This window comes from Xiphias gladius, chromosome 10 (genome assembly GCF_016859285.1).
Source record: "Xiphias gladius isolate SHS-SW01 ecotype Sanya breed wild chromosome 10, ASM1685928v1, whole genome shotgun sequence".
NCBI lineage: Eukaryota > Metazoa > Chordata > Actinopteri > Istiophoriformes > Xiphiidae > Xiphias > Xiphias gladius.
The window spans coordinates 12224503-12249622 of NC_053409.1; the positions used below are offsets into that span (position 1 = coordinate 12224503).

General features: G+C 39.5%; 2 protein-coding genes across 5 annotated transcripts in view; one reads left to right on the forward strand and one right to left on the reverse strand.

The window, feature by feature from the left end:
- Positions 1–21663, reverse strand: part of ttll5 (tubulin tyrosine ligase-like family, member 5) — a 48637-nt gene extending 26974 nt beyond the window's left edge. For all 4 annotated transcript variants that reach the window (XM_040136578.1, XM_040136577.1, XM_040136579.1 and 1 more), the window contains exons 1-17: positions 21485–21663; positions 20974–21118; positions 18236–18342; positions 18018–18100; positions 17066–17172; positions 16671–16801; positions 16457–16539; positions 14984–15053; positions 14811–14895; positions 12605–12706; positions 12400–12491; positions 12085–12192; positions 6211–6292; positions 5759–5820; positions 2354–2448; positions 626–733; positions 405–496 (exon numbers count right to left, since the gene is read on the reverse strand). In XM_040136578.1, the coding sequence (XP_039992512.1) occupies positions 405–496; positions 626–733; positions 2354–2448; positions 5759–5820; positions 6211–6292; positions 12085–12192; positions 12400–12491; positions 12605–12706; positions 14811–14895; positions 14984–15053; positions 16457–16539; positions 16671–16801; positions 17066–17172; positions 18018–18100; positions 18236–18342; positions 20974–21032 (1466 nt within the window). In that variant the 5' untranslated portion in view covers positions 21033–21118; positions 21485–21663. The remainder of the gene's footprint in view (positions 1–404; positions 497–625; positions 734–2353; positions 2449–5758; positions 5821–6210; positions 6293–12084; positions 12193–12399; positions 12492–12604; positions 12707–14810; positions 14896–14983; positions 15054–16456; positions 16540–16670; positions 16802–17065; positions 17173–18017; positions 18101–18235; positions 18343–20973; positions 21119–21484) is intronic.
- A 990-nt stretch (positions 21664–22653) lies between these two features.
- erg28 (ergosterol biosynthesis 28 homolog) lies at positions 22654–25108 on the forward strand. The gene is made up of 4 exons (XM_040136762.1): positions 22654–22805; positions 23754–23844; positions 23932–24050; positions 24259–25108. Exons 1-4 carry the CDS (start codon positions 22673–22675, stop codon positions 24345–24347), a joined length of 432 nt encoding a protein of 143 aa, XP_039992696.1. The 5' UTR covers positions 22654–22672; the 3' UTR covers positions 24348–25108.
- Positions 25109–25120: the final 12 nt, after the last annotated feature.

Below are 25120 nucleotides of genomic sequence, written 5' to 3' on the forward strand. Positions count from 1 at the left end.
ACAAAACCCTGCTGCCAAAAGAGCCATGGATCTAATCAAGCAACAAATCCTCATATAGGAATATGAATTGTAAGCAAAATCTGATTTCCTCTCTAATAGGAGTTTCAATGCCATTTTAACAATAAGTCCCTGAGGGATATAAGCCTTTCTTGGAACATAATACACAGATTTCAACAAATGCGTTCTGACAACAAATAGTCAGTATCTATGTGGCTACACCTTAGTCTGGTAGTTCAATTAGACACAGTCAATAGGAGTCATATGGTCTGGCTTTATGCACTGATTGCATTAATTTAGTCTAAATGTCTACTGTCATTTGAAGACACTATTAATAATGATTAACATAGACAAACACCCCTTGGGGATTGCAAGTGATCTGTCTACACCTTCTTGGCTCAGCTTACCCATAGAGCTCCCATGTTTCTGCAGTGGGAAAGATCCTAATGAAGCCTCCTCGTCTCTCATATTCTTCCTTTATCCTCCTCAGCACTTTGACCTATATTTGTATTAAAAAAAAAAAAAAAAAAAAGGACATTAAATGAAATAGACAAAGCTTTAAAGAGTTAATGCATTTTCAGGTTCCCATAACATCTTAACCCATAATTAACCATAATTAAGACCGTACCTCCTCAGCACTTAAGCTCAGAGTGCTGTCTCCTTGGCCTTGTTTAGCTCTTTGTTTGTCTTTTAACCCCTCTGTTTCTGAGTTACTGGCTGATACAGGCCTCTGTCGCTACAGGGGACAAGAGTAGAGACAGAATCATGCTATATTCATACCTACCATGTACCGCCATTAATCTTTCCAACACAAATACTTAAAAAAAAACAAAAACAAAACTGGCTCCTTCTATATTGGAAAGAATTTAATAATGTTCAAAGGTTCTAAAAATAGTCTTAAATTTTACTGACAAACATTAACTTTTTCAAAAATAATTCTCATTTATAAATGGAAAATGTGCAAACTGCACCTTGAGTAACAAAAATAACCTCTCTTCTTTTCTCCCCGTCACATAAAAGGACCATTTTATTATATATTGGCATCCCTTGTTGTCTCCCCGCTGCATCCACTACCAGGCTGTGATTGACAACTTTGGCATGCAGGTTGGAACTTGGGCCAGACAGCAAGGCGCAACCCCATGGGATCACATACAGAATTTGTCATCTAAATAGCAGGGGGATTACATTTAATTTGTCTGACGCGGCTGGGGGGATACAAAGGCAGCCAAAAAGTGACAAGGCCTAATCCCACTGAAAAAGTCTCAACTGTTGCCCCTAATCAAAATAAAGGGAAAGGACAGGTTCACTGTAGGCCCCTGGAGTTCTTCAACAGCCTCTTTGACGGCCCTGGTTTATTGTCAGGCTTGTTTTAAGTATGTCTGAGTAGCTGAGCCTCTGTTCAGCAAAGTTTCTGACTTCTTGAGTCGAGTGGTCCATTGCAGCATCTGAAGCGCTTGCTTACAAAGCCCACTTTGCTAATGCAATGAGAATTCTATTAAAATACAGCATTAGGGATCGATATAAGTCATCTGTCTGCCACTATGAAAAACAGTAAAGCCATATAATCTATTAAGCGGTGAGCAATTTCTTACCGGTAATGTAACAGGCATCAGGGAATTGCAAAGGGACAAGGCAAAAGAAGATTAATATGTCTGAGTCAGAAGAAAACTTACCACTCTGCTGTGTGCAGTGGTTGTCAGTGCATAGAAAGGTGTCTAAGAGGCATTGGGTGAAGACAGTATATTGTGGGTGAACATCAGCATGGCCATTTAACCTTTATGAAACCGCACACAGACAACATGCACACTACATCAGCATGCAACAATGAAACATTGTTACTGTATGTCTAAACAGGCCCTTTACACAATATAAGGTGGAGCAGAAATTTGTCTGATTTAGTAATCTCCCTCCAGCAGACCCTGCGCCAAATCTGGGTGCAGTAGTCGAGTGGAGGGAGCCAAGTGCGTTAGCTTTTGATGCATCAATAGGCAACAAGGCCTAGAGAGAGCATTAGTCACTTGATTAGAAATGATAAAACAATAAGCCACAGAGAGTACCACTTACAAACTGATGTCACTCAAACACTGTAATTACATTAGCAGTTGTTTTGCATTACAGTGAATTTTCCATGAGGGTAAGAGAAGAGCTCAATGACAGTGGCAGGAATGTATTGTAAGCAACAGAGAGATGAAGACAAGAATGGGAATATTTCACAAGGAAGGGTGAGTGAGTGCAACACTTGGCTTGGCTCCTTGCTGTGTGTGTGTGTGTGTGTGTGTGTGTGTGTGTGTGTGTGTGTGTGTGTGTGTGTGTGTGTGTGTGTGTGTGTGTGTGTGTGTGTGTGAGCATCCAGTACCTGTGTTCTTGGGGCTGCTGGGCGTTTGAGGCTGGGGTCCAGGGTGACTCGGTCAGAGCGTGGCTGTCTCGACAGGGGGTCCTGACACACAAAGCCTGCAGGGGCACAGAAGAGTCATAAGGGGGTGTATCAATAACATCAGGTCTTAAATATGTTAATTCCTGTGACCTTTATACTGTATATTGCATCAGATTTTCAATGTTTGTGCAAGAAACCAAAGTAGAACAAGAAGCACAGAGGCAATAAATTACATGTGATTCAACAATGTCTTTAGGAATATCATTCTAATTCACAGACATATTTGCTTTCAAATGTTTTAATATAATGACCAATTGCTGCCCAATATTCCAAAAGTCTCCTGATGTGGACCACTGACTGGGTTCCTTGCTTGAAGGCACAGTTTGACATTTTGGCAAATAGGTTTTTTAACTTTCTTTCTGAGAGTTAGAGGAGAAGATTAATACCACTCACACTGTACATCTGACTTAAATATAACACTGCAGCCAGCAGCCGTCTAGCTTAGCTTAGTATACAGAATGGAAAAGGGGGAGACAGTTAGCCTGGCTCTACCTAACAGTAACAATACCTGCCTACCAACACCTCTAAAGCCCATTAATTAAAAGATAATATCTCATTTTATTTTGGTCCAAACAAAAACCAAAGTGTAAAAGCAACAATTGTCCATTTTATGGGAGGTTACGTGGTGGATTCTTACTTGTCTCTGAGCACTTGCCAGGCAACCACGGGAGACTGGGAAGTTGCAGCTTGTGACCCCCAGTAAAACGTCAAATTGTCATTTTTATACTTAAATTTTTGTACACATTAAAAAAAACATGCTAATTACTGAGCTTTAGAGGTGCTGGTAGGTGGATTTTATTACCCTTGGACAGAGGCAGACTAGCTGTTTCCCCTCGTTTCCAGTCTTAATGCTAAGCAAAGCTAACTGACTGCTGGCTGCAGCCTCATATATAATGGACGAATGTGAGGGTGGTACTGATCTTGTCGTCTAACACGCCACCTGAAAGCAAATGACAATTTATTCCTTCAACTTTGTAGTCAGGGAAAGAAGATACGTTTTATTATAGTGACACGCTACTTTGGATTAATAATGCTGCAAACATTTACATTTAAGTGCATCACAGTGGTAGTTAAAAGGGGTGAGAAAAAATGTTCACATTTCCCACTTGGATGTTCTCACCCTGTCAGTATGATTTAAATCTCTGATCTTCTGTTTATTAATTCACACACTCCACAAAGGTAACTAGTGGCAAAAGTCAAATGTTACAGAAATACAGTATGTTTATGTTGTCTCTTGAAGTAATAATTGACTTGGATTAAGTCTATTGACAGCTTGGAACCCCTGGCTATTTGTTCTACCTCATCCAAGCCGTCAGGTAACAATCAGGCCCCTGCCATGCTCTTTCCTAAACACAGCAATTATTACAAACATGGGCGACACAGAGCTGACAGCTATACGCAGGCGGAAAATGAATGCTAATGGAATGCTGTCATTATTTACAGGTCTGGGATGCAGTCCAAGTGTTATCAGCCAACAGCGACTTAGTTTGTTTGGTACATAATAGATGTGCTATGTTTTACATGCCACTGCTCATTTTCCCCAGGCTCAAAGTAACGTCTCAGTCCAAAGATAACTGGCAATTTATGATTCTACTCTTTCATTTAATGAGCTAGAGAGGAGGGTTTCAAGCCACAGCAGGGCCTAGGCCGAGGCACGCACGTATGTTTGCGTGCACGTGCACGCACACAGACATGCATACCTAATAGCCATTCCTTTAATATCATAGGCTGAGACCACAGATAGACCTAATGGTTGAGTGCCAGTTTAGATGGATGCCAGCTAATCAGTGGGTTCCAAGTATCCTGTGATTGGTAATAAGTATAAAGCAGGGGATTAAATTAAATAATCAGGAGATGTGAAGGTTTGGTTAATATTTGTCTCTCTTTTACGACATGGATACTTTTAACTCTCATCTACAAGGGTAAGGCAAGCTCTCAGACTGTGGGTGTACGCTTGTGTTAGTGGTCAAGTTATGAGGTTTAAACTTACGTATCACGACACATTGTAAGTTCTTTTTCTGCATGAGAATTCAATCATTAACTAAAATGGTTGTCAGTAGAGCGCAGACTTCCGCCAAGGCCAATGTCAAACAATATACACCAGACTTCAGAGAAAAAAAAAAATCAAATTCATAGTAAATGATCCAGATCTGTCCCAAAATTTAATGAGTTCTTTCCTGGCCCATGTCCCATCCTTCCACCAAGTTCGGTCCTAATCGGTTCTGTACTTATTGCGTAATCTTGCTGACAAACAAACCAAAAAAAAGACATGGGTGAAAACACAACCTCCTTGGCAGAGGTAAAAATGGAGGAGGCATAACAGAGACACATTTCATTCCCTGCTGCAAACACTGTTGTATAAACATTGTTTATCTCTGCCTTGGGCCAATCATTTTTTATGTCTTCATGCTAAAGATTGCTTTATTTGACATGTAGGATCCAGTTTCTCAAAAGAGCTTAATGACCATAAAATAATTAAAGCCACTGTTGACAATTTTTTCCGCAAGACATTTAATGTTAATTAATGTAGGCTGCGGTTTATTCTCTCAACACTGCAGCTCCCATTATGAAGCCGTACAGCTATTTTCAGCAGTTTGCGCAAACTCAATGAGTGGAATGTAGGAAAACATTAAGCATTAAACAATAGACGACTGTCTCCATCAGCTTGAAACCTGCTGGTTACAAGAACGGCCAACTAGCATCTATGCCTTTGGAGTGAGACTGGTGAAGAAAATACAGCATAATTACAGCACTTTTCATTTTATATTAGCTTCTCCAAAATTAACATTTTTATCCCAATTATATAATTTTGCAGTGAATAATCTCTGAATTGTGCCTCAAGCAAAATATTTTTTCATTCCGATCTTAAGTATGAGTAATCCAAAATTTAAGCTTTATGTTTCTAACAACATCTTGATAGGCAGTGTAAACTGTTTTTAAAATCTGAGCCTATGCTATTAAAATCGTTGACTCCTGTTGATATCCAGATGTTCCAGCTTAATTCTGCAGTTTGAATTTTTGTTTCTAATGTAGGCTCTGAAATCTGTAATCCTAATATTTTTTCCATGACTTTTAATGTGCTGTATCTACCAAATGTTTTTCCTCCTCTGTTAATTATGCGATGCTTAATAAATGTAACTTAAGACGCAAGGCCACCTGTAGATTGCTGAAGGTTTTGTACTTATTTGATGTACTCTGTTTCACCAGCATATAATGTACAAGTGTAATGGATTTAAACATCTTGCTATAAGCACTGTTGCCTTTGAACTGCGGCCCTTTGGAACCAAATGGGAGTTCTATTTAGTCATTGTTTTTGCACGCACTCACCCACAAGCGAAAACATGTCTGCAATCATGCTGGCCTTTATCTTCAAATCCAAGGGTGCATCGCTGTAAATAAGTGGGTGTGAAAAAATGAAACAAAGAAACAAATACAAAAATTACAACACACACAAATGCAGGGGGTAGAACAAAATGAGTCACTGTTGTAAGAGGATACAGATTTGTTGTCTGACCTTGACTAACATGCTAAACTGACTAAATGGTTTTGTAGAAGAAACAACATTTGGCAACATCTCTAGTGTGACAGATGTTTTTTCAAGTGTGAGCGCCATTTCCTTCAATGTGGCAACTTTTTTTTTTTATTAAACTCTTGCATATATTGAAAAACAAATATGAAAAACTTTTGTTTCAGTTAGTAGGGAGAGAGAAATATTTTCAGTAAGAGATTCTCCTAGAACAACGATGAAAGAATCAAATAATCAAGACAGTGTCACTCACCAGGCCAGGGAGGGAGAAAGGTTCACCTCTAACAACCAGGGTTTGAGGTTGGAGTCAATGAGCACATCAAAACCGTACAGTTCTACAGAGGTAAACACAAAATGAATCGAAAAAGTTTTTACCACAAACTGGGAGGTCGGCAGAGAGAGGCAGAATTAGAAACCTTTCTGATCGGCTCACTGAAAATAAAGGATGAAGGGTATCAAAGTCACAAGAGTTTCCAGAGTTTTATCATAGCCCCATTATGTTGCATTTGGCAACATGGCCTACGCCTTTCTGCTACTGATTACATGCATGTTATATACCCAATCGCTCAAGAAAGAAACATTCACCAAAGTCTGCTACTGAGGGATTGGCTCAATTACACCAACTAAGTACATACACATTTCATCTGTCATGAAATTGCTTACGTAAGACGGTAGATCAAAAACAAACTGTGGCTGTGAATATTTTCATAAATACAGTCAATAATTTTTTTCATGACAGGGAAGGTTAGGCAGTCTACATATCGTCACAATATATTAACAAGAAGGACAGCACTCTAATGGCTACCAGGAAAAGCTGAACCCCCATCATAAAGTTTGTTTCTTTTCCAACTTGGGGAAATGAGTATGAACTCCAGAAGTATAAAGCTGGAAATGTGATGGTGTGTCCCAAGTGGCAGAAACCTGGGGACTTAGAAAGCCTTTGGCTATAATCTGTATATATTTCACTCCAGCAATAGCTTAGTACCGAATGACACAATAAAAGTATTTTACAAAGTGGTCAGGAAGTTCCCTGTGTGAAAATTTGGTCATTCTATTCCAATTTTCACTCTTGTTTCACTGACTGATATATGGCTCACTGTAATTGAGTCTGCCTATGTGCCCTAGGACAGCCCTCAGACTGCTCTGGGGAGTGTCACCCTATAAGCCAACGACCCGCAGGCCCCAGCAGCAGCGTGCAGGGAAACCGCATTATTTTACAGGGATAGGGCAAAACCCAGCCTTAGAGCCAGAGGAAAAATCCTTCTAATGGCACTTCAAAAGAACAGACTGTGTTGAGAATAGGCCAGGGGGCTTGGGAGTTTCAAAGCTGCCATAACCACCACTGTTTGTTCTAGCATCTCAGGTCAATGCCAGTGTTAAGCATACAAAAGCCAGCGTGACAGCGAGCAATGGCTTGATATTGCACTTGGTTGAATCATGTTGTGCAATTCTAGTTTAACAGAATGAGTTAAAGTTATGAAGCTGTACGTTACTTTATGTAGTATACGGTTAACAACTGTTAAAAGCCAAATCAAGGCCACATAGAAAGTTAAAGACAGACAAGCTGTTGAGCATGCATGTCGAAAAAACATTTTTTCAGGTGCTGGCTCAAAAAATAAATAAATAAATAAAGGAAGAAGTCAAGTAAAACTACATGATATCCATCAGTCACTATCAAGCAGATTTACTTATTTTGGTAAAAATGCAATGGCAATGCAGGCCTTTGTGTCAGAATGTTTTGTTTATTTCTTTCAATTCCTTTGAGAAAGAAATTTATTCATAAGTGTTTAAGGATTTTATCTGAGGGCACAGTTTTGCACAATTACTGTTAAATGTTTTTTTCAGTTTTTTTGAGTTCATGAACTAAAAAGTAACAGTGCATTAACATTTGAAAAAAGGCTAATTTTGTAATGTCTGTTCTTCAGCTTTTGTCAGGGAGAAAATACTTCTATTTATAAATATTATTTACCTACCACTGCTGTACACACTTTTATTTAAGATTGTAACATCCCCTCAAAGCACCTTTTTTACTTATGTTTTCAAAATCCACGGAGAAAATCCAAACTAGATTTTGTTCAGTGTAATTCATTGGGCTACTGTATCACAAGGTTTGAGTTCAACTTATGGTGATGCCATGAGGTCCAGAGTGGTTTAACTGTAAACTGTATTTTCATGATCAAACTGAACAAAGTTTGCTTGAGTCTAGACCTGCAACATAAACTGCCACTGCCATCTTTTACTTCTTTAACTTCTAAGGATGTTAAACAGCGCTAACTTCAGCAGTAAGATTTCTTTATTCACTTGCAGGCTTATCCAATCCACGTTTGTATAAAAACACACGCACAGAAAAGAAAGATGGGGACAGTGTGTGTGTGTGTGCGTTTGTGTTGTTGTCATAAAACAATATGCATCAGTCGTGGGGAACATGGTACTGGAATAAATGGGTATGAGCCTGCAGTGCCTCATCAGTGGCACCACAACAACAGGGGAAAATGGTGAGGTGTTACACCACCTCACCATCCCCCGACATGCAGACTCCATGTGCCGTGCATTTTCCCCCAATTAGGAGCAGACGCCGCTCCTGCCCCATGAGCCCGCCGAGCCGCTCGCTGCTAGACACGTTTGTTCTGTGGCTCGACCGCTGCCGGGGGAGTGCTGTTAAATGGGACGTAGAGAAGCCACAACAAGCATCACAGACAAGGAAAGGAGACGCAGCGAACATCCACAGCACACCCATTACAGAGGGAGGGAGAGAAAAACTGTGACAGAGAAAAGGGATGATGAAGAACTTTTTTTTTTTTAATTATTGGATGGGCGCTGCTGGAAACTTTACCACAAGAGACAAACGCCCAAAAACAATAATCTCCCCACCCTAGCCATGCAGCCTGTTGGCCCACAATAACAACAGCAACATAAAACATTTGCCTTCATGTGGTGTTTTCCGCGTAGGCGAGGACAATTCAATTACTCTTGCATCATTCTGAGATAAATTATTGCTGTTGAACTGTCTCTTGGCTGTCGCAGGGAGCACGGCGGCAAAGCCTGGAGCCACAACCATGAAAACACTGAGGAGAACAAATTAAATGGATACAGTTAACAGTCTATAGCCTTATTACCCAATCCATTAATCCCTCTTAAAAAGACTCAGTAATACAGGAGCCACACTGTCATCATAGGGACCAAAACATTGTACTGCAGAGAAGTGTGGGAGTATCTGATTAATGTAAAACAGGGAGAGTGGTTCACAGACGGGGGATCCAACCACACTCAGCACTTAATGAGGGACATTCAGTGGAACACAGGACCAGTTAGTGGAATGTTTTGTGTGTAATAAAATAGGCCTTTGGCTTGGCTAATCAGATCTTAGTCAAAACATCTTGTAATCAGCATCCCTCAGCAAAAAGACTGTCCATTAATCACACAGCAGCGGTAAGGAGCTGCATGGGTGGCATTTTCTCTCCACTGAGACACACACACACACACACACACACACACACACACACACAAACACATTTCATACCAATGTAAAATGAAAAATCTGTTGTTTTTATTTCTTCCCACATGAGACATTACAGAGCTATAAAAAGATTTTGTTACAGTATGCCCATTTAGATATGCAGTGCAATTTGAGCAAAGGGAAGAAATCCCATTTGAAAACAATAAACATTGTATTAAAACCATTAATAGACATTAAAATGGCAGGGAACAATTTGCAGTAAATTAAGATTATAATGTGCTTTATGGTCTTGCATGGCTCCCTTCCATAAAAGCCAGAGGCTGTATAAAACCGCTTAACAATGGCTGCTTTTATCAGCGCATTCACTGCACTAACACAAATATATTTGCTGCCCTGCATTCTTATGCTTTACGTGTTTAATATTATAGGCAGCTGTTTAGGCCCAGGATGAAGGCAGCGTGTATTGTAGGCTGTGTAGTCAGAAAGTAGGGATAAGTACAAGAAGAATGAATCTGACAAGGGCTGACTGATCATGACTCCTTGGTGGTTTGGGTTGGCTTTACTTTAAGAGACAAGTAAAAGTCCACAACAGACACTAGACTGGACTCCTTGAAGCTTAAACAGACCTGTGTGTTTGTAAAACCCATGCTTTACACTGGTTCCTACATGTCTCTGTATCCATACAGTCCATACATACTCACACACGCACAGGGAGTTTGCATGCAACATGACCACACTGTGAGAGACAGATCAACAGATAAAGGATGAGGGTGGTCCTCTGGAACCGTCAGTGTCTGCCTTTGCAAACTTAATACTGCAGAAGGAATATGAATGCTGTAATTAACTTGCTTGGGGCCATCTGAAGACAACAAAATTACACTAAATTCAATGGCAAACTGATATGCCTGAAGTGAGATAATGGGCATGTTCACAGCAGACCACAGTGTATTATGTATCACAGTCAAAGGTGTGAGACATAATTGCTTCTGTACTACAAAATGACATTGCTGTAGTATCTGTACAAGTCTGTATAGGCTTACATGTAAAAAAGGCTTCAGTTTCTACACAGATCACTCAATACAGATGTAAACACCTGTAAAGCTACAAGCAATTATTTTGTTTTCAAATTATTCATTTCAAATCAAATGTGGACAGAGTAGAGAAAAGCCAAAATATATAGTATATTTTTTAGGAGCATTTCCAGTCATTCTGTCACACACTGGCAGCATACAGATCTGCACAATGTACGCTTACATTACATGTTCAACATACAAGATGGCTCCAGTGTAGTGTCATCAGCAGGCTTGAGAGTGTTTCATTCTGTATTTTTCACTTTCCTTCTACATTCTGATGTTTATACTGTATGTCTACTCCTCTGAACAATTGCAAAGCAAGAACTGATAAGTTTGTTTATGCAGAAGCTGAGTCCTGTTTACATATGCTAAAGCATGCAAATTATCTCAGTGTGTAAATTTCTATGGCATCACTAAAAAATCTGGAGCACTTTTGAGTGGGATATGGGGATGTGTATAAACAATGCAAAATACAAGTGTGCCTGAGTGAAAGAGTGAACGAGTATAGGAGCAAACTTGTTTTTTCATTCCTGTTTTTAACTCTCACACCAAAGATATGCGTTGGCTGGTTGTTTATTCATCTCCCTCAGGTGTTATGAGAGCCAGGTTGAGACTTGGTAAGCCACTTTTCCCTGGAAATACCTGCATGGTCAACATTCATACCTGGGTTAATGTGGTTTTTCAGCGCAGCAGTGATGCTCCTATGCAGATAGTATCTTTTTGCAGGCGACTGTCTGATGGTGTGAGTCCATGCTGCTACGTGCCCAATACAGCCCAAACAACCACCAATCGGGGGTATTATGTCTACAGAAGCCTGTCACAACTGCACAGCCCTTTATTTTTCTAACATCTGAGAGGTGAAAAAGAGTGTGAGTAGGAGAGGGAGAATTATAAACAAACAGAAACAGCAAGAGAAGAGGAAAAAGAGAGTGAAAAAGAGACAGTGGTGCTGAGGGAGGCTCGGCCAACGTGCTCGCTTTCAAACCCCAAATCTCAGAGAGACTGCCAGACAAAGAGAAAGAGCGCAGACAATTAGTGCCAACACTAACATGGGTAATGGCTCCAAAATGGAGTTCACACGAGCCCGCTGCAAGGCAGGAGCAGCCAAGAAAACAGCCAGCCTAAATCAGGCAGACCTGAATGGCAACAGAGGAGAGGAAGCAAATTCCTTCTTCAGGCAACAGGCCCTCCACGGCCCGGCAGCCAGTCAGAGGGCAGCAACATACAGGAAGACTTCACACTGAGGAATGACTGTCTACAGCCTCAGCAAGGTCAGTGGAGAAATAGTACGGAGGAATTGCTGGACAATAAATCTGAAACTGAAAGGAAATGTGAGGGGTGTGGTGGTGTGTATGACTGTGTGTGAGTGTATCTGCACTGTGAGCAAAAAAGGGAATTTGTCCAGAGCTTCGATTTCACTCAAAAGAAATTCTTGTGACGCTGCAGATCTCAAGAGTTTCACTTTGTTGTCCCGAACAGCTTGTTTTCCATTACCAAAACTGGCTTAAATTATACACCTAACAGGATGTTCATGTTCATTCATTTTTGGTGGGGGAGATTGGTTAAAAACATTTTAAGAAGAATATGAAATGATTACCAAAGCAGTTTGTCTTGTGGGGAACAAACATCTTGCATGCAGTGGCTATCTGCAGCTCAGCACTCAGAACAGCTTTGATGATGAGGTCCTCCACCTGTCTCATCAGCACTGAAACAGACAATAAGGAAAAAAAATAAAACACATGCATGGGGGCTTAAAATACATTTTATGTACTTTCTGCACTGCAGGAATTCTTTTGTTTTGATAACTTGATAGACAAACTTTGAATCAACCAGGGGTTGAGAAGCAAATTTGATTCCCCTCATCTTTGCATGGATACTAAAACCACAAGGAAAAGGTAAAGGTTTGACTCACATGTGGTGTCCTTCCCCTCCTGCTTCAAATACCTCAACACTGCACTCATACTCCACTTGTTCCCATAATCCTCAATTTCAGGGTCATCACAACTGAAATGGAAGAAATGCACTTCAAATGCTCAGGTTATAAGGAATAGATGAGTCACTCAGGCTTCCCATAACAGCTCCACATTCAGTGTATGTTGATCATCCATGAGGCTTACCTGACATAATCGCTGCTCTTTTTATTCACACTGTAGTTGGTGAGATGCATAAATGTGTTCTTAATGTTCTTTGAAGTCCGGTCGTACTTTACTGTGGCAAACCTGTGCACAGACATTGCGTATTTGTGCAAGAGGAGAAAAACGTAACCCGTCACCCAACAATTTCATAACATATTTATCTGCCATAATGACCACATTGATGAGGCTGACACTTTACTGAATAATAGGGGCACTCTATGCAGAGATTAGTTTCTGGCAGTGTTTGAGAGGAGTGGATGCCACATGTGCAATAATGAGAATTCCTTGGCATGCACTGTGTACCTGAATACCAACACAACCCCGAAGGAATGTGAGAAGATAAAAGTGATATTCAGGACTGGCCATGATTTATTGCTGCCAGTTGATTATCAAGCCAGGGCGGTGGCACTCTGATTCCAGCACATACTTCTATCACAGCGAAGTGAGGAGCCAGTCATTCTACAAATCATCTACCCTCTCCTGACCTACCTGTGTCTGATGATAGCCTGATTAATAAATTCTTCTTGCTCTAAATAACTACTTCCAATAAATATAGTGCATTTACACAAAAGCAATCATAAGGTATGATCTTTGAACAATGACACAATCAGCAACATTTAATGAGCACATCCTACAACTGGAACAATAGAGTGCTTTGTTTCAAAGTCACTACCACTAACCACGCTACACAGCAGTTGGTCTAGAAAGTTGAGGCTGCCCTCTTCTGGACACTGAAAGAGTACCTGTGCATGTGCCTCATAAAGAGCATGATGGATCTCATAGTAATAAGGCAGGGTCTACACAAGACCCATGAAAAGCTGTTATAAGCCTATGTAGACACAAGCATCAGCTACTCATAATAAACAACTGTAGACTTCCTTAATTATTCAGACTGCACATGTATAAAATTAAATACCGAGCCAATTTGTTACATGCTTTTCTCAGTACTTAGTTTACTTTATTAAAAGTCTTACCACTATGCAGTGTGACCCAGCATCTCAGCTCCGAAACAAAAATAAAACTACCAAAGCACATTATACCTTTCCCAGAATCAACTAATTCTCCTATGACACATGCAAAATTTCACTCACAGCAGGAAAACTTTGTCACGCATAATGACCTCAAATGACCTAAAATAACAGGATGTTTCAAGTCTTTGACCAATCTTTGATTTTTTACTTCATCCAACCTTCCATTATAAAACAAGCATAGTATGTCTTCTTACTTTATGGCAGACACCACAATTTGTGTTATTGGACTAAATGAGAAATTTTGCAGGATGCTTTATTTTTGCCATTTGTTGCATAGAACATTGGCTGCAGATTATAACTAAAATTCAGTAATAGGGCAAATGTGCATATACGGTACACTATACATGTAGAACATCTACTGATCAACAGACAGGCAGTATACTGTAAACAGAAATGCTAGACTGCCCTCTGAATTTGGCCACATTATTTCATCCTCTCATCGACACCACACCTTATGTGCTCTGGTGCAGTTCAGTTGGGAAAGACTGTGCGACTCATCCCTGGAAGAACATATATATACAACAATGGACAAGAGCACGTAAATGGATGAAATGGGCTGCAAATACATAGCTGGTTAAGTCTGAGTGAAATATGAAATCCCAAGTTTGAAAGACGTGGTCGCTGAATGCGCTTTGTGTCAGCATGCACAGCTTTTTCCGCAAAGATAAAGCTAGTGTTCTGAGTGTGAGAGGAGTTTTTAAAAAGTAATTCATGTCCATGTTTAACTTCAGATCCTTTGATAGATCTAGTTTTCCCTGGGTCTCATATTAAGCACCTCCTACATCACTTTTATAAAATGTGTTGTGTTTCTCAAAGAGATTTACTTTCATCAACAGAGGTCCATGTTTTTCGCTAGTTTGTCTGTAATTTGTTTTTAAATAGTATCAGAAAAGACTTCTTGATTAGACTTTGGGGTTAATCTATTCAAATGCTGATAGATGATCCAAAAATCCAGAGCTTTTAGATTTATCTCCGGTGCTATTTTGTCAGAAGTCGAAACATTAGGAATGAATATTTTATTGAGTGCCTTTTACTGTACTGTCTATTTGTTGTAAAATATAAAATGCATTGTAGAAGAAGGTCAGTGATTACCGATTTGTCAGCTACTACTGATACCAATAATTGCACAAACAATACAAAAACCTATATATGCTCACCTTGCTAGGCCCTCCTCATACACATAGATGATGAGTGGATCGTATGATGTTAACAAGACATACAACCTCACGTCAAACTTGAACTCTAGAAACAAAACAAAAACAGATTTTTCAGTTCAAATCTGACAAAAAGTCCCTTTAGTATTAAGGAAATTGTGCCTGTAGCAACTCACCATCTATTAGTAGTGGGTTATTAATATAGCGAGACACCAAGATGTTTTCATCCATTGAAATCTGATTTGGCTGTGGATGACAAACAGAACACATAAAAAGACAATATAATGAGCCTACAAAGAAGAAGATGCAAGTATTTTATCACAATGATTTAAACAGGTTTAAAGTTACAATAAATAGAAAACAATGTTACATACTGAATTCCAAATAACTGATATAACACTGCTGTTAACCATGAACATCAAAGAATAATCAGATCAAGAAGAGTTGGAGACTGCAATGACACTGGTCATAGCAGGTCAACCTTCAATAACACACTATACAAACACAATCTGGTGGTGCGAGATGGGTCATTAATGAGGTTCAAATGTCTTGCAGGTGGTGAAGTTTAGAAGGGATGTGGGCGGGGGGCTCAGTGCTGGCTACAGTTCAGAGAAAACCCAAACCGAAAAAATGAACGTATTTCTTTTTTCTCTCCAAATATCGCTCTGACATTCTTTCCACTGTTTCATAAAAATGACTAAAAAGAAGAAGAATCCTGCATATGTTTTCCAAGAGTGAGAACCTTGTTGAGCTCCTCCAAAAGCCTTCGAAGAGTGTGATTTACTCCACAAAGCTTATTAATGCCTGAAAAACTGGTTGATCCTTTTTTCAAAGACAGCTGTATCTGTAGACCCCCACACACGCAAATAACATCTGGCCAGCTGGCTCTTTCAGTTCACACAGTATTTTTTAAGTAATTATACTTACAGTTAACTCCCACAAGGTTTGTCATTAATGTGAGTCTGTGCTTACATGTGAATTAGAAGGAACTTAGAAAAGAACTTCACACACAAACAGAGAAGCTATAGTAATATTTGGTAAGCTTAGTTTAGAATAAAGATTAGCTGTTTCCTGTGTTTCCAATCTGTGTTAACCTAAGATAACTGTCGGCTGGCTGTAGCTTCATAGTTGTCCTACAGACATGTAAGTGGTATCAATTTTCCCGCATAATTCTCAGCAAAAACACAAATAAGCTTATTTCCCAAAATGTCAAACTATTCCTTTAACACGCAACTTTACTCATACAGATTTTACATGCAAATTAGCATCAGAACTTGGTTTAAACCTCCACTTATGTATCATCGTCCTCTCGAGTTTAGTTTTCTGTTTCTGTCCCATGTGCATGCGTCATTAAACAAAGAGAGAGTGTGTTGTTTAAGTCCTTCTCATTCAATACTGATTAAAAAAAAAAAACACTATTTAAAATTTTCATCTTGGGCTTTGGTTGGGGCCTTACTTTCATCTCTTCAGGTCTCTAAAATCCTTCAAATAAAACAATGTCAGAAGAAGTAAAAAACACATCTCACAACCTGTAACCTGTGATGAGGGGTCACAAGCGAACATTGTTACATTTTAAGGAGTCACAAGCCAAAAAGGTTGGGAACCATTGCTATTAGAGAGAGATAACTGCTATGGGCAAAATAACTCACATTGCTGACCAAGTAGATGCCTCGTCCTCTTGAAGATGCTACTGGTTTTATAATCCATGGGCCCCTGTCCTTGGCAAAACAATCTGCGATGGAGGCAGAAATAAGGCAGAAAGAAAGGTTGAGATTCGAAATTATTTATACTGTATGTGAAAACATATCGTAAATATACTGTAGCTCTGCTTAGATCAACAGAGTGGGTTGGGAGGTATCTTACTGCAGAACTCCTGATACTCAGAGGGAAGCACAAAGGTCTGAGGAACAATATGGAAGTTTTTGAAGCCATGAGTCTGCTGCATTCGCTGGATGTTTTTATAGAGACGGTCTTTTCGCGTCAATTCGTACGACCTTGAAATAAGCAGAAGTTCCAGTTTAAAACGCTCCAGCAGTACAGTTGCCAGCTTTGACAGAACAAAAATATATGAATACATAACAGTTACAGAACGCCCTCCACCTGACAGTATGATTTATTTCATGTTTAACAGAGGCACCGGTCCAAACTAAATGCACTTTGCAGTGGTAGCCAACAAACACATTGCCTGGCTCAGTGGTAATATTTAAAATACAGAAAACAGTGGCAAGACACTCACACATTTGAGCACTCTAGTATACCTGGGAAAGTGGTTGACCTTCTGAAAGTCTTGAAGGCTGCGTAGTATGTAAGGCTTGAGGTGAGACCCTGTCCACATGAGGTTAAAGTCATTACTATTTGGGTGAACCTGAAAAAGAGAGACACTGGTTAACTTCAATTGACAGCCTCTGGGTTGAGTAAGTTAGATTCAGTACACACAGAACAACCGACATTTGTCAAGAAATCATTAAAAAAAATTTTTATGTAAGTGTAAAACCAAGTATTGCAATTGATCTTGATACTAATTGAGTTTCGTTCAGTTTCCAGTCACCAACAATAGTATTATACTCTGATGTCCATCACATATGACAGCTCCGTTAGATCACATCTAAGAAGCAGATCATGCTCTACCACTAACCTGGAGAGATACAGCCTGTTTTTTGGACATTTTCTCAAAAGGAAGGCCAACTCAAAGATTTTCATCGCTATCATATTATGTTATCTGTTTTGTTTTGTTTTGTTTTATTCCAACAATTCGTTAGGAGGCAGAATTCACATGACCATTCATTCAGCATCTTGGGAAGAGGCAGATGTTTGCAATAAAGGCTTATTAAGGTTTGGCTCTGTGGAGGCTGTGGTAGACACTCATCTGCCTTTGATGATGGGTTAGGGGGAGTCAAGAAGCATTGAAATGAAATAAAAACGGAATTAATTGTAACTGCTTGGAAAGAGCAATAATGGGGATTGTGTGCCCTCATGAAACAGGATTAATGCTCTTGAGGTCATTTTGTGTTTTTCCATGGGTGCATTCCCAGGCTTTGACATCGGCATTATCAGTCAAAGGAAGAAAAAAAAGAAAAAAAACAGCCTTACTATCCCCTATCCTACACAGCAGAGCATGTGCATAAATAACACGTGCTTCTAAAAAACAATCAAATTTTGCAAGATTTAAGATAATCTTTTAAATTTGCATGATTTAGTAAAGAACATTACCTCATGGAATCCATGATTGGTGAGTATTCCTCGTACCAGACGGCTCTCTGTGCGCACAATCTTGAAGGCCAAGTTGTATCGCTCTAAGCAAATGAAACCCATTTGAGGCAATAAAATTTTCTTAGTATTCAACTAATTAAAAGCTCCAAAACTTAGTTATATTATTATTACTTTTCTCATACATAGTCATTTTGTGGCTTCAACAAATTGTAATGTACCTCCGACAGAGCAGATATTCCCATCTTTTGAAACAGCAGCTTCAGGGAGAAACAAGAGAACTGGGATCGTCCTGCTAAGGCCGCTCCACGCAATGCAAGGATGGTCGCTAGTGGACAAACAATTAGATGAGACACAGAATAATAACTTCGTACGAGGTAGATTTTTCGAGATCTTCTCAATCAGACCAAACCACTCAAATTTCAAATTATCTGTAGAAATACACAGCACACGCAGTCTCAGTGACAATGTCATGGAGATGCACGCCAGGGTTCACTTCACTGCCTATAATCTTTAGCGTTTATTCCCTGATGATGTGAACTTACATGGGTAGCTTACCTAATGCTGCAGGAATTTATCCAGACACAGTGTTTATTTCAGTCAGGCAGATGAAGACAGAACCACACACACTTTCAGGTGGTGCTGGTCAATAACAATCCCATGTACTATACTGACAAATATCCTTGTAAAACTGCAGGCTATCTGATAGTACCAGACACAGCTGCCTTACAACTACAAATAAGATAAGGTGGCATGATGATGGAGCAGACCTAAATCAGGCACGGCCGGTCTTGATACGGGGGGAGGCATGTAAACAACTGCTGCCCCTTGCTTAACTATCCAGGTATGTCAGACAATACAGCAGATATCTTTTCCACTGTGGTGGCTTGACTGTACGCCCTTAAATAAATTATTTTGGTAATATTTAAGAACGTTGTTTAATTTGAACATAAACCACCATCAAGACTATTGAGATACTATACACACAAGATGTGAAGATCTTGGATAAAAGCTCAAATTGTTATCACTGTGATAGCATAGTATGATCTTTTAAGTTACAAACATTTGGCAAAAATATGCAGATGAATTAATACTTTTTAAAAACACGTTCAGGTCTCAGTCCTTTAATGCTTACTGAATTTATGAAGTAATTAAAAATAAAAAGTTTATTGGACAAACAACAATGATGATGTCACATTTAACAATACCCTTAATCCTGGTCTGGAAATCTGTACGTTATATGTGATTATGTGTTTCATTCTATTTTTGCTTTTATCAAATACAATAAACGGCTGATCTCAAAGAAGTATTAAGAGTATTTTAACACCTCTGTGGAAAACGATGTGTAGTCTTGTGCCACGTAAGTTTCCTCCTGTACATGCACTTTCATGGGTTTGTCTTTATGTCTTCTTTGTGCGTCTTAGATTTGCCAGTACTACTATACTTTGTTGTCCTTTGTATTATTTAGTGTTATTTAACTTGGTTGACCTATTTTACCACTTTAACATCACATTAATGTAAATTATTATCAACTGCGTCTGATAAAAAAGTGAAGATCGTTTAAGTCAGAGTTGAGCTAAACAGATCAAATTGGCCGAAATCAAGTGTTTGTTCAACTGGGAAAGGGTGTACAGCCCCAGTTAAACAACTTCCCTTGAAAAAAAACAGTATTACTATTGTAATGGAAGAGATGTACTTTTAGGAGGGAGATATTTTTGATCATCACACGTCTTAATAATAATAATAACAGCCCTGTCAGTAAAAGCAGCACTGGTCACCGAGAGGTTAAACCCTAATACTAAGGAATCCTAACTAATTCAAGAGATGTAAATTAGCCTAAAACCAAGCACAGTGTCTCTCAGTAAGGTGTGACTAAGTATATCTTAAGAAGGAATTAGCTGGCCCCAACAAGGTAACAAAGCACAACTATTTACAACTATGATCTAAGGCTGGATGCTCTCATCCAGTTTAATGTTCATCAATTATGAAAAATGAAAGCTACCTGAAGGCTTAATTTGGTCTAAATGTATTTTGGCATAAATTATTAAACAAGGCTCAGGACATCTTCTGTAATCCTGCATAGATTACATTACACATTCAATAAACTATAGCAAGTTGCAACGACGAAGGCCTCGGTACATCAGGGGGAAAAAAAGAAAAAGGCTTTGGTCCAGCATGTTGTCACATTAATACTGTATTTAGAGATAAAGCTGGTGAGGTACACCAGAAGGATCAGTAGGTTAAGAACCTTACTGACACTGAAGGAGACCTTCTTAATTCAGACAGCCAAGTCCACAGGCTGCAGGGACAATATCCTACTCATCCCCACAGTTATTAACCGTCTATATCACAGTTATGAAAACAGTGTACATTGTATTAAATAAGGAGCCTGTTTGAAAAGAGAAAATACTCAAAGAAAGGTGCCTATGACAAAAAATGAAACAATATTTATTAAGTATTTTAAAAATTCTGCTATATGATTATGATAGCACCCTAGGAAACATTCTGGTTTATGGTATCATCAATGTAGTCTGGTTCCAGACCTCTGAATCACTGCCCAAATCTCCACATTGTTTTAAGCAATGCTAATCGCATAGACTGATGAATTCTACAAATACTGTGTATTATAATATAGTAACAAATAATTCAAGTTTAAGGAAATGGCAATTCAGCACTGAAGTGGCTCTGTTGTGATTTTGGTCGTGCTATACAATGAGCACACAGGCTCCAAAAACATGACAATAGAGAGATAAAATGACCTCAGAGTTGGGGCTTTGCTCATTTAACTTCAAGCTTAGAGGCAAATGATTGTATTCATGATAGGGAGTAGAGGATGTCGTTTTTACACTACTGAGCTTTTAACAGCACATATCTGGAGCTGACTGCAGAAGACCGAAGTCACTATCATGTGATTCTACAGGAGACACGGTAGTCTGAACAACTGCATACTTGTACTTACTCTTGCTCGTCTTCCGAGGAGGACTCAGAGTCCTCCTTATCCCGTGTCACAGCTGGCATCTTCACAGTAAAAGGGGACAAGCTGCCCCGTGAGATCTTCCTGGGATCAAGTGTCTAGGTTTTAGCATGGCAACTAAAACCTCCAACTGCAAAAACATCAGTCAGTGAATAGCTCGGCTCATTTAAACGCCAGTCCATTCATGCAAAATATTATAATAACATCCACGTTGGTGGTCAGTGGTTCACAGTTAGCGCACAGTTAGCTGACAACAGCTGTTTTCTAGCTCTACCTAGAGTGGCAGTGAAATTAGCTTTGTTAACGTTAAAACAGACGTAGGACGTTGAGACTAAACCCAGACAGACAGCCCAACAAGCGTTAGCTAAATAAGACTTAGGTTTCTGAAATGCTACTTTGGGTAAGGGAAGCTAACAAGGTAGAGTCTGCCTAGTTTAAGACCGACTGCGTAGACGTTTTGATAATGCCATATAAATACACACCAAAATCAACTTGCCTTTATTTCTATGCAGCCTGCTAACAGTTAGCTAGTTGGTATCACCAGGGCCAGTTAATCATCGCGGTTAATCTTCCTGGTAACTACAACAACTGAGTAGCAACAGAGAAATGAGCCTGCGCACTAGCGGACAACTTTTTTCCTTTTTTGCGCCGCGTCTACCAGTGACGGGACATTTTGTGGACGTTACAGTAACTGTCAAACCACGAAAAAGCTCATGTCTCCAGTCTAATACGTCGAATTCATCTCAAATAGCGTGTGTAGTCGTAGAATGATCGCCAACGTGTACGTTAAATTAAACTAGGGTCTAAAATTAACGAATGAGCCTACGTATTATGGCTCACTGAACTGAATTGCTTATAATGCATGTGTCTATGGGTGTTTTTTTCGACAGCAGTGTTTAATCGAGAACAGTCGAGAGACAGAAATTGTGTTACTGAATTCAATTACAAGTAGCACGTACAGTTCAAGGATACTATAAACACGTGGAATTACTTTAACAACATACAATGTGTTCTTAACTAAAATGCGGTTCACTCCTGCCGAACCAGATTTAACGAATACACAAGCAGCCACAGACCATTCTCTCGCTCCATGTCTACTCTTTGTTATCGCAGCCTAGCGTACAGTTTACAGGTGACCGGATGGTTTTGTTTTCTATTGGTTGGTGAACGAAAGTGGGATGAATCTTAAAATCTTGATTGGGGCCAATCATATCAATGGTCCGACTGGATGGAGCCATTCCCTGAGCTCTCTTATTGGTCAACCCCACAGTCCAAGATTGAAAGACACACCGTTGTGAATATGACACCACACTCGGTTGTCTTGAGTCCCAATTTATCGTTTTACATGTAGTATACCTGCGTTTTTTGTCAGGAGCATGGTCACAGTATAGTTTGGTAGACACCGCCAGGTAAATACATGCACCATTCGTGTCGCTTTTTAACATAATACGCTCGCCATTGGTATTAACGAGGTTATAGCAACGTTAGCTAGCTGATAAACGCTCTCTTTGCGCTGTCTGAAGACAGGAGACATCTGTCAGTCGGTCTGTATAACATAAGCAGCCAACTGCACTTGTACTGTCGTGTAGTTTGAAGCTGTGTATGCCGCACTGAACAGGCTGACTTGTCTACTCTGACAGGTGCGTCTCGCAGACAAGACAGACAAGACAGACAGACAGACAGCATGAGTCGCTTTCTGAACGTCTTGCGGAGCTGGCTGGTGATGGTGTCCGTCATCGCGGTGGGAAACACCGTGCAGAGTTTCAGAGACCACCGCTTCCTGTCAGAGAAGCTCTACACGGGCACGCCGGAGTTTGGTGAGCAGAGCTGACAAAACTTGATGGACACCGCGGCTTGACAACATTAAATATCGTAGCGCCGCATTTCTCACATTTAGCCGAGCATGATGTTGCCGCTGTCACGAAAGTGTGCAGGAGTTGGTGACACGATTCCGCAAAAAATACATATACACAAGTTTATAAAATAGTATTGAATAGCAAACATACGTCTGAAATTCGTATCACCAGTAATGCAGCTCTTAAGACAAGATTTAGGCTGTATATCATACTATTAGGATAATCAAATATAGTGGGATGTGATACTGAATCCATTAGGCCAAAAGCAACAGTATCATATCATTGGTATGTCATAGGTATGGAAACAATCAGTGACAACAGTTTCAGTATTAGAGCCTCAGCAATGCTTGATTTTTGAAGCCAATACCAATGCAGTATTAGTGAGCTTTTAAAAAATCTGACAAGGATACTCAGTAGTGGCAGATATACTTTTTTTGTTGGTTTTTTTTTTTATTTGAGTACCTTCAATCTTGTTTTTAAAGAATCAAAGATATGTACTAACAGTACATTTTACTCTTAAGAAACATGTCCCCATGTCAGTTATCTCTGGTGGACAATGTAAAAGTGACACCGTCTATAAATGACCCCAAACATGACATCTTTGACATTTCATTACTGCAATCTTCTATGACTTATCAGCTGACCTAATCATACACGTACTGAAAGCTATACAGTGTTTGTGATAAGCTAATATCGGCCTCTAATATTGGCCCAGCAGGTTAATTGATCAGGCGCTTATTGCATTTTTTGTAAATAAAATGAGTTGAAATGAGGCAGATTTGCTCTCTTCCGATTCTCTATTACAGTAATAACAGCCATGGGATATACAGATGGCTATATCATGATATTTTTTAACATTTTTCTAAACTCTGGCCTCGCTGATTTTTCCTTTTCCATCCGTTTCCGCAGTGAATGGTCTCCAGGCTCGAACATTTGGTATTTGGACATTGCTGTCATCGATCATTCGCTGCGCCTGTGCCATTGATATCCAGAACCGAACGTAAGACAGCTTCTCACTTCCTGCACCTTATTTCTTTTGGCAGTCAACATATTACATTCTTACAGTGTGCCATGCTGTTGCCTGCAGGCTGTATCACATCACCTTATGGACGTTTGTGCTGGCGCTGGGCCACTTTCTGTCTGAAGCTTTTATCTACAAAACTGCACCTCTGACTATCGGGGTCATGGCACCTCTCATTGTGGCAAGTGAGTATGGCTCTTTACACTATGCCTTAAATAATAAAAATGTAACTATTAATAAATGCCCTAATTTTTCACAGTTGAAAGACTGTGGAGAGTTGAAAAGTTAAATTTAGATGACACCTCCCGTCTCTTAGTGAAAAAAAAATTATTAATGTTAAAAGAATCCTAATAGCATCTCAATGTGTGTTGTTTTCATTTTTTTTTTTTTTAGGTTTCTCTGTCATAGGAATGCTGATTGGATTCCAGTGTTTTCCAGAGACAGAAGAGGAAGTCGGAGCACGACAGAAGAAACGTAACTGAATCCCAGAAGTTTGGTTTTTCGTTGTCCATTGAACCCACCTCTACCAACACCAGCCAATTGTGGAGTGGACTGGTCCTAGGGTGCTGCTTCTTGCCTTGAAGAACATGAGATCTGGACGTACTTTCCTTTCCTATTGTGGAACCTTCTAAACACTACATACATCTCTACCTTGATGTATTTTATGGTTTTTAACTTGACATTTTACAGTTGACAGTGCAATCACGAAATGTTTGACAGAGTCACTTCGAACGTACAGTCATGTTACACTACAGTGATTGATGCGAGCTGGTTAGTAATTACATCAGTTTCAAGTGAGCAATACATGGAGGTTTTATGTTGATAATTTTGTATCTTAGTAGTGGTTGCAGCAAAACGTCCGAAGTTTTCAACTGAAACTCGTCAGTGCTCAATGACACTCATCCAGATGCATCTATGCCCATAAATTGGGTTTTTTTTTGTATGTGTATGGTTGTGACTGTAGCGTCACTGGGTGAAATGATTACAGAAATAGTCCAGAGCCGATTTCTCTCAGAATGGTGATTGTTTTATTTCAGCAGGCTATCACTTCCAATTCATTTTTTTTATTCATGATTTACTAAAGAACTGAGATGTGTATACAGTATAAAACTATGCTCTTCATTACAAAGTATCACAAACACTTATATCAGCAATTATTCTTAATGTTCTTTGCTGTGAAAGCTTGTACACCCTTTGAATTTCTGCACAATTATTGTCCTATAAAACCTTTTTAAAAATTAAATGATTTGGTTTT

Coding starts and splice junctions, on each gene's coding strand:
- erg28 (XM_040136762.1), top strand. CDS start 22,673: ATGAGTCGCTTTCTGAACGTCTTGCGGAGCTGGCTGGTGATGGTGTCC. Junction 22,806..23,753: donor CACGGGCACGCCGGAGTTTG/GTGAGCAGAGCT, acceptor CCGTTTCCGCAG/TGAATGGTCTCCAGGCTCGA. Junction 23,845..23,931: donor ATTGATATCCAGAACCGAAC/GTAAGACAGCTT, acceptor TGTTGCCTGCAG/GCTGTATCACATCACCTTAT.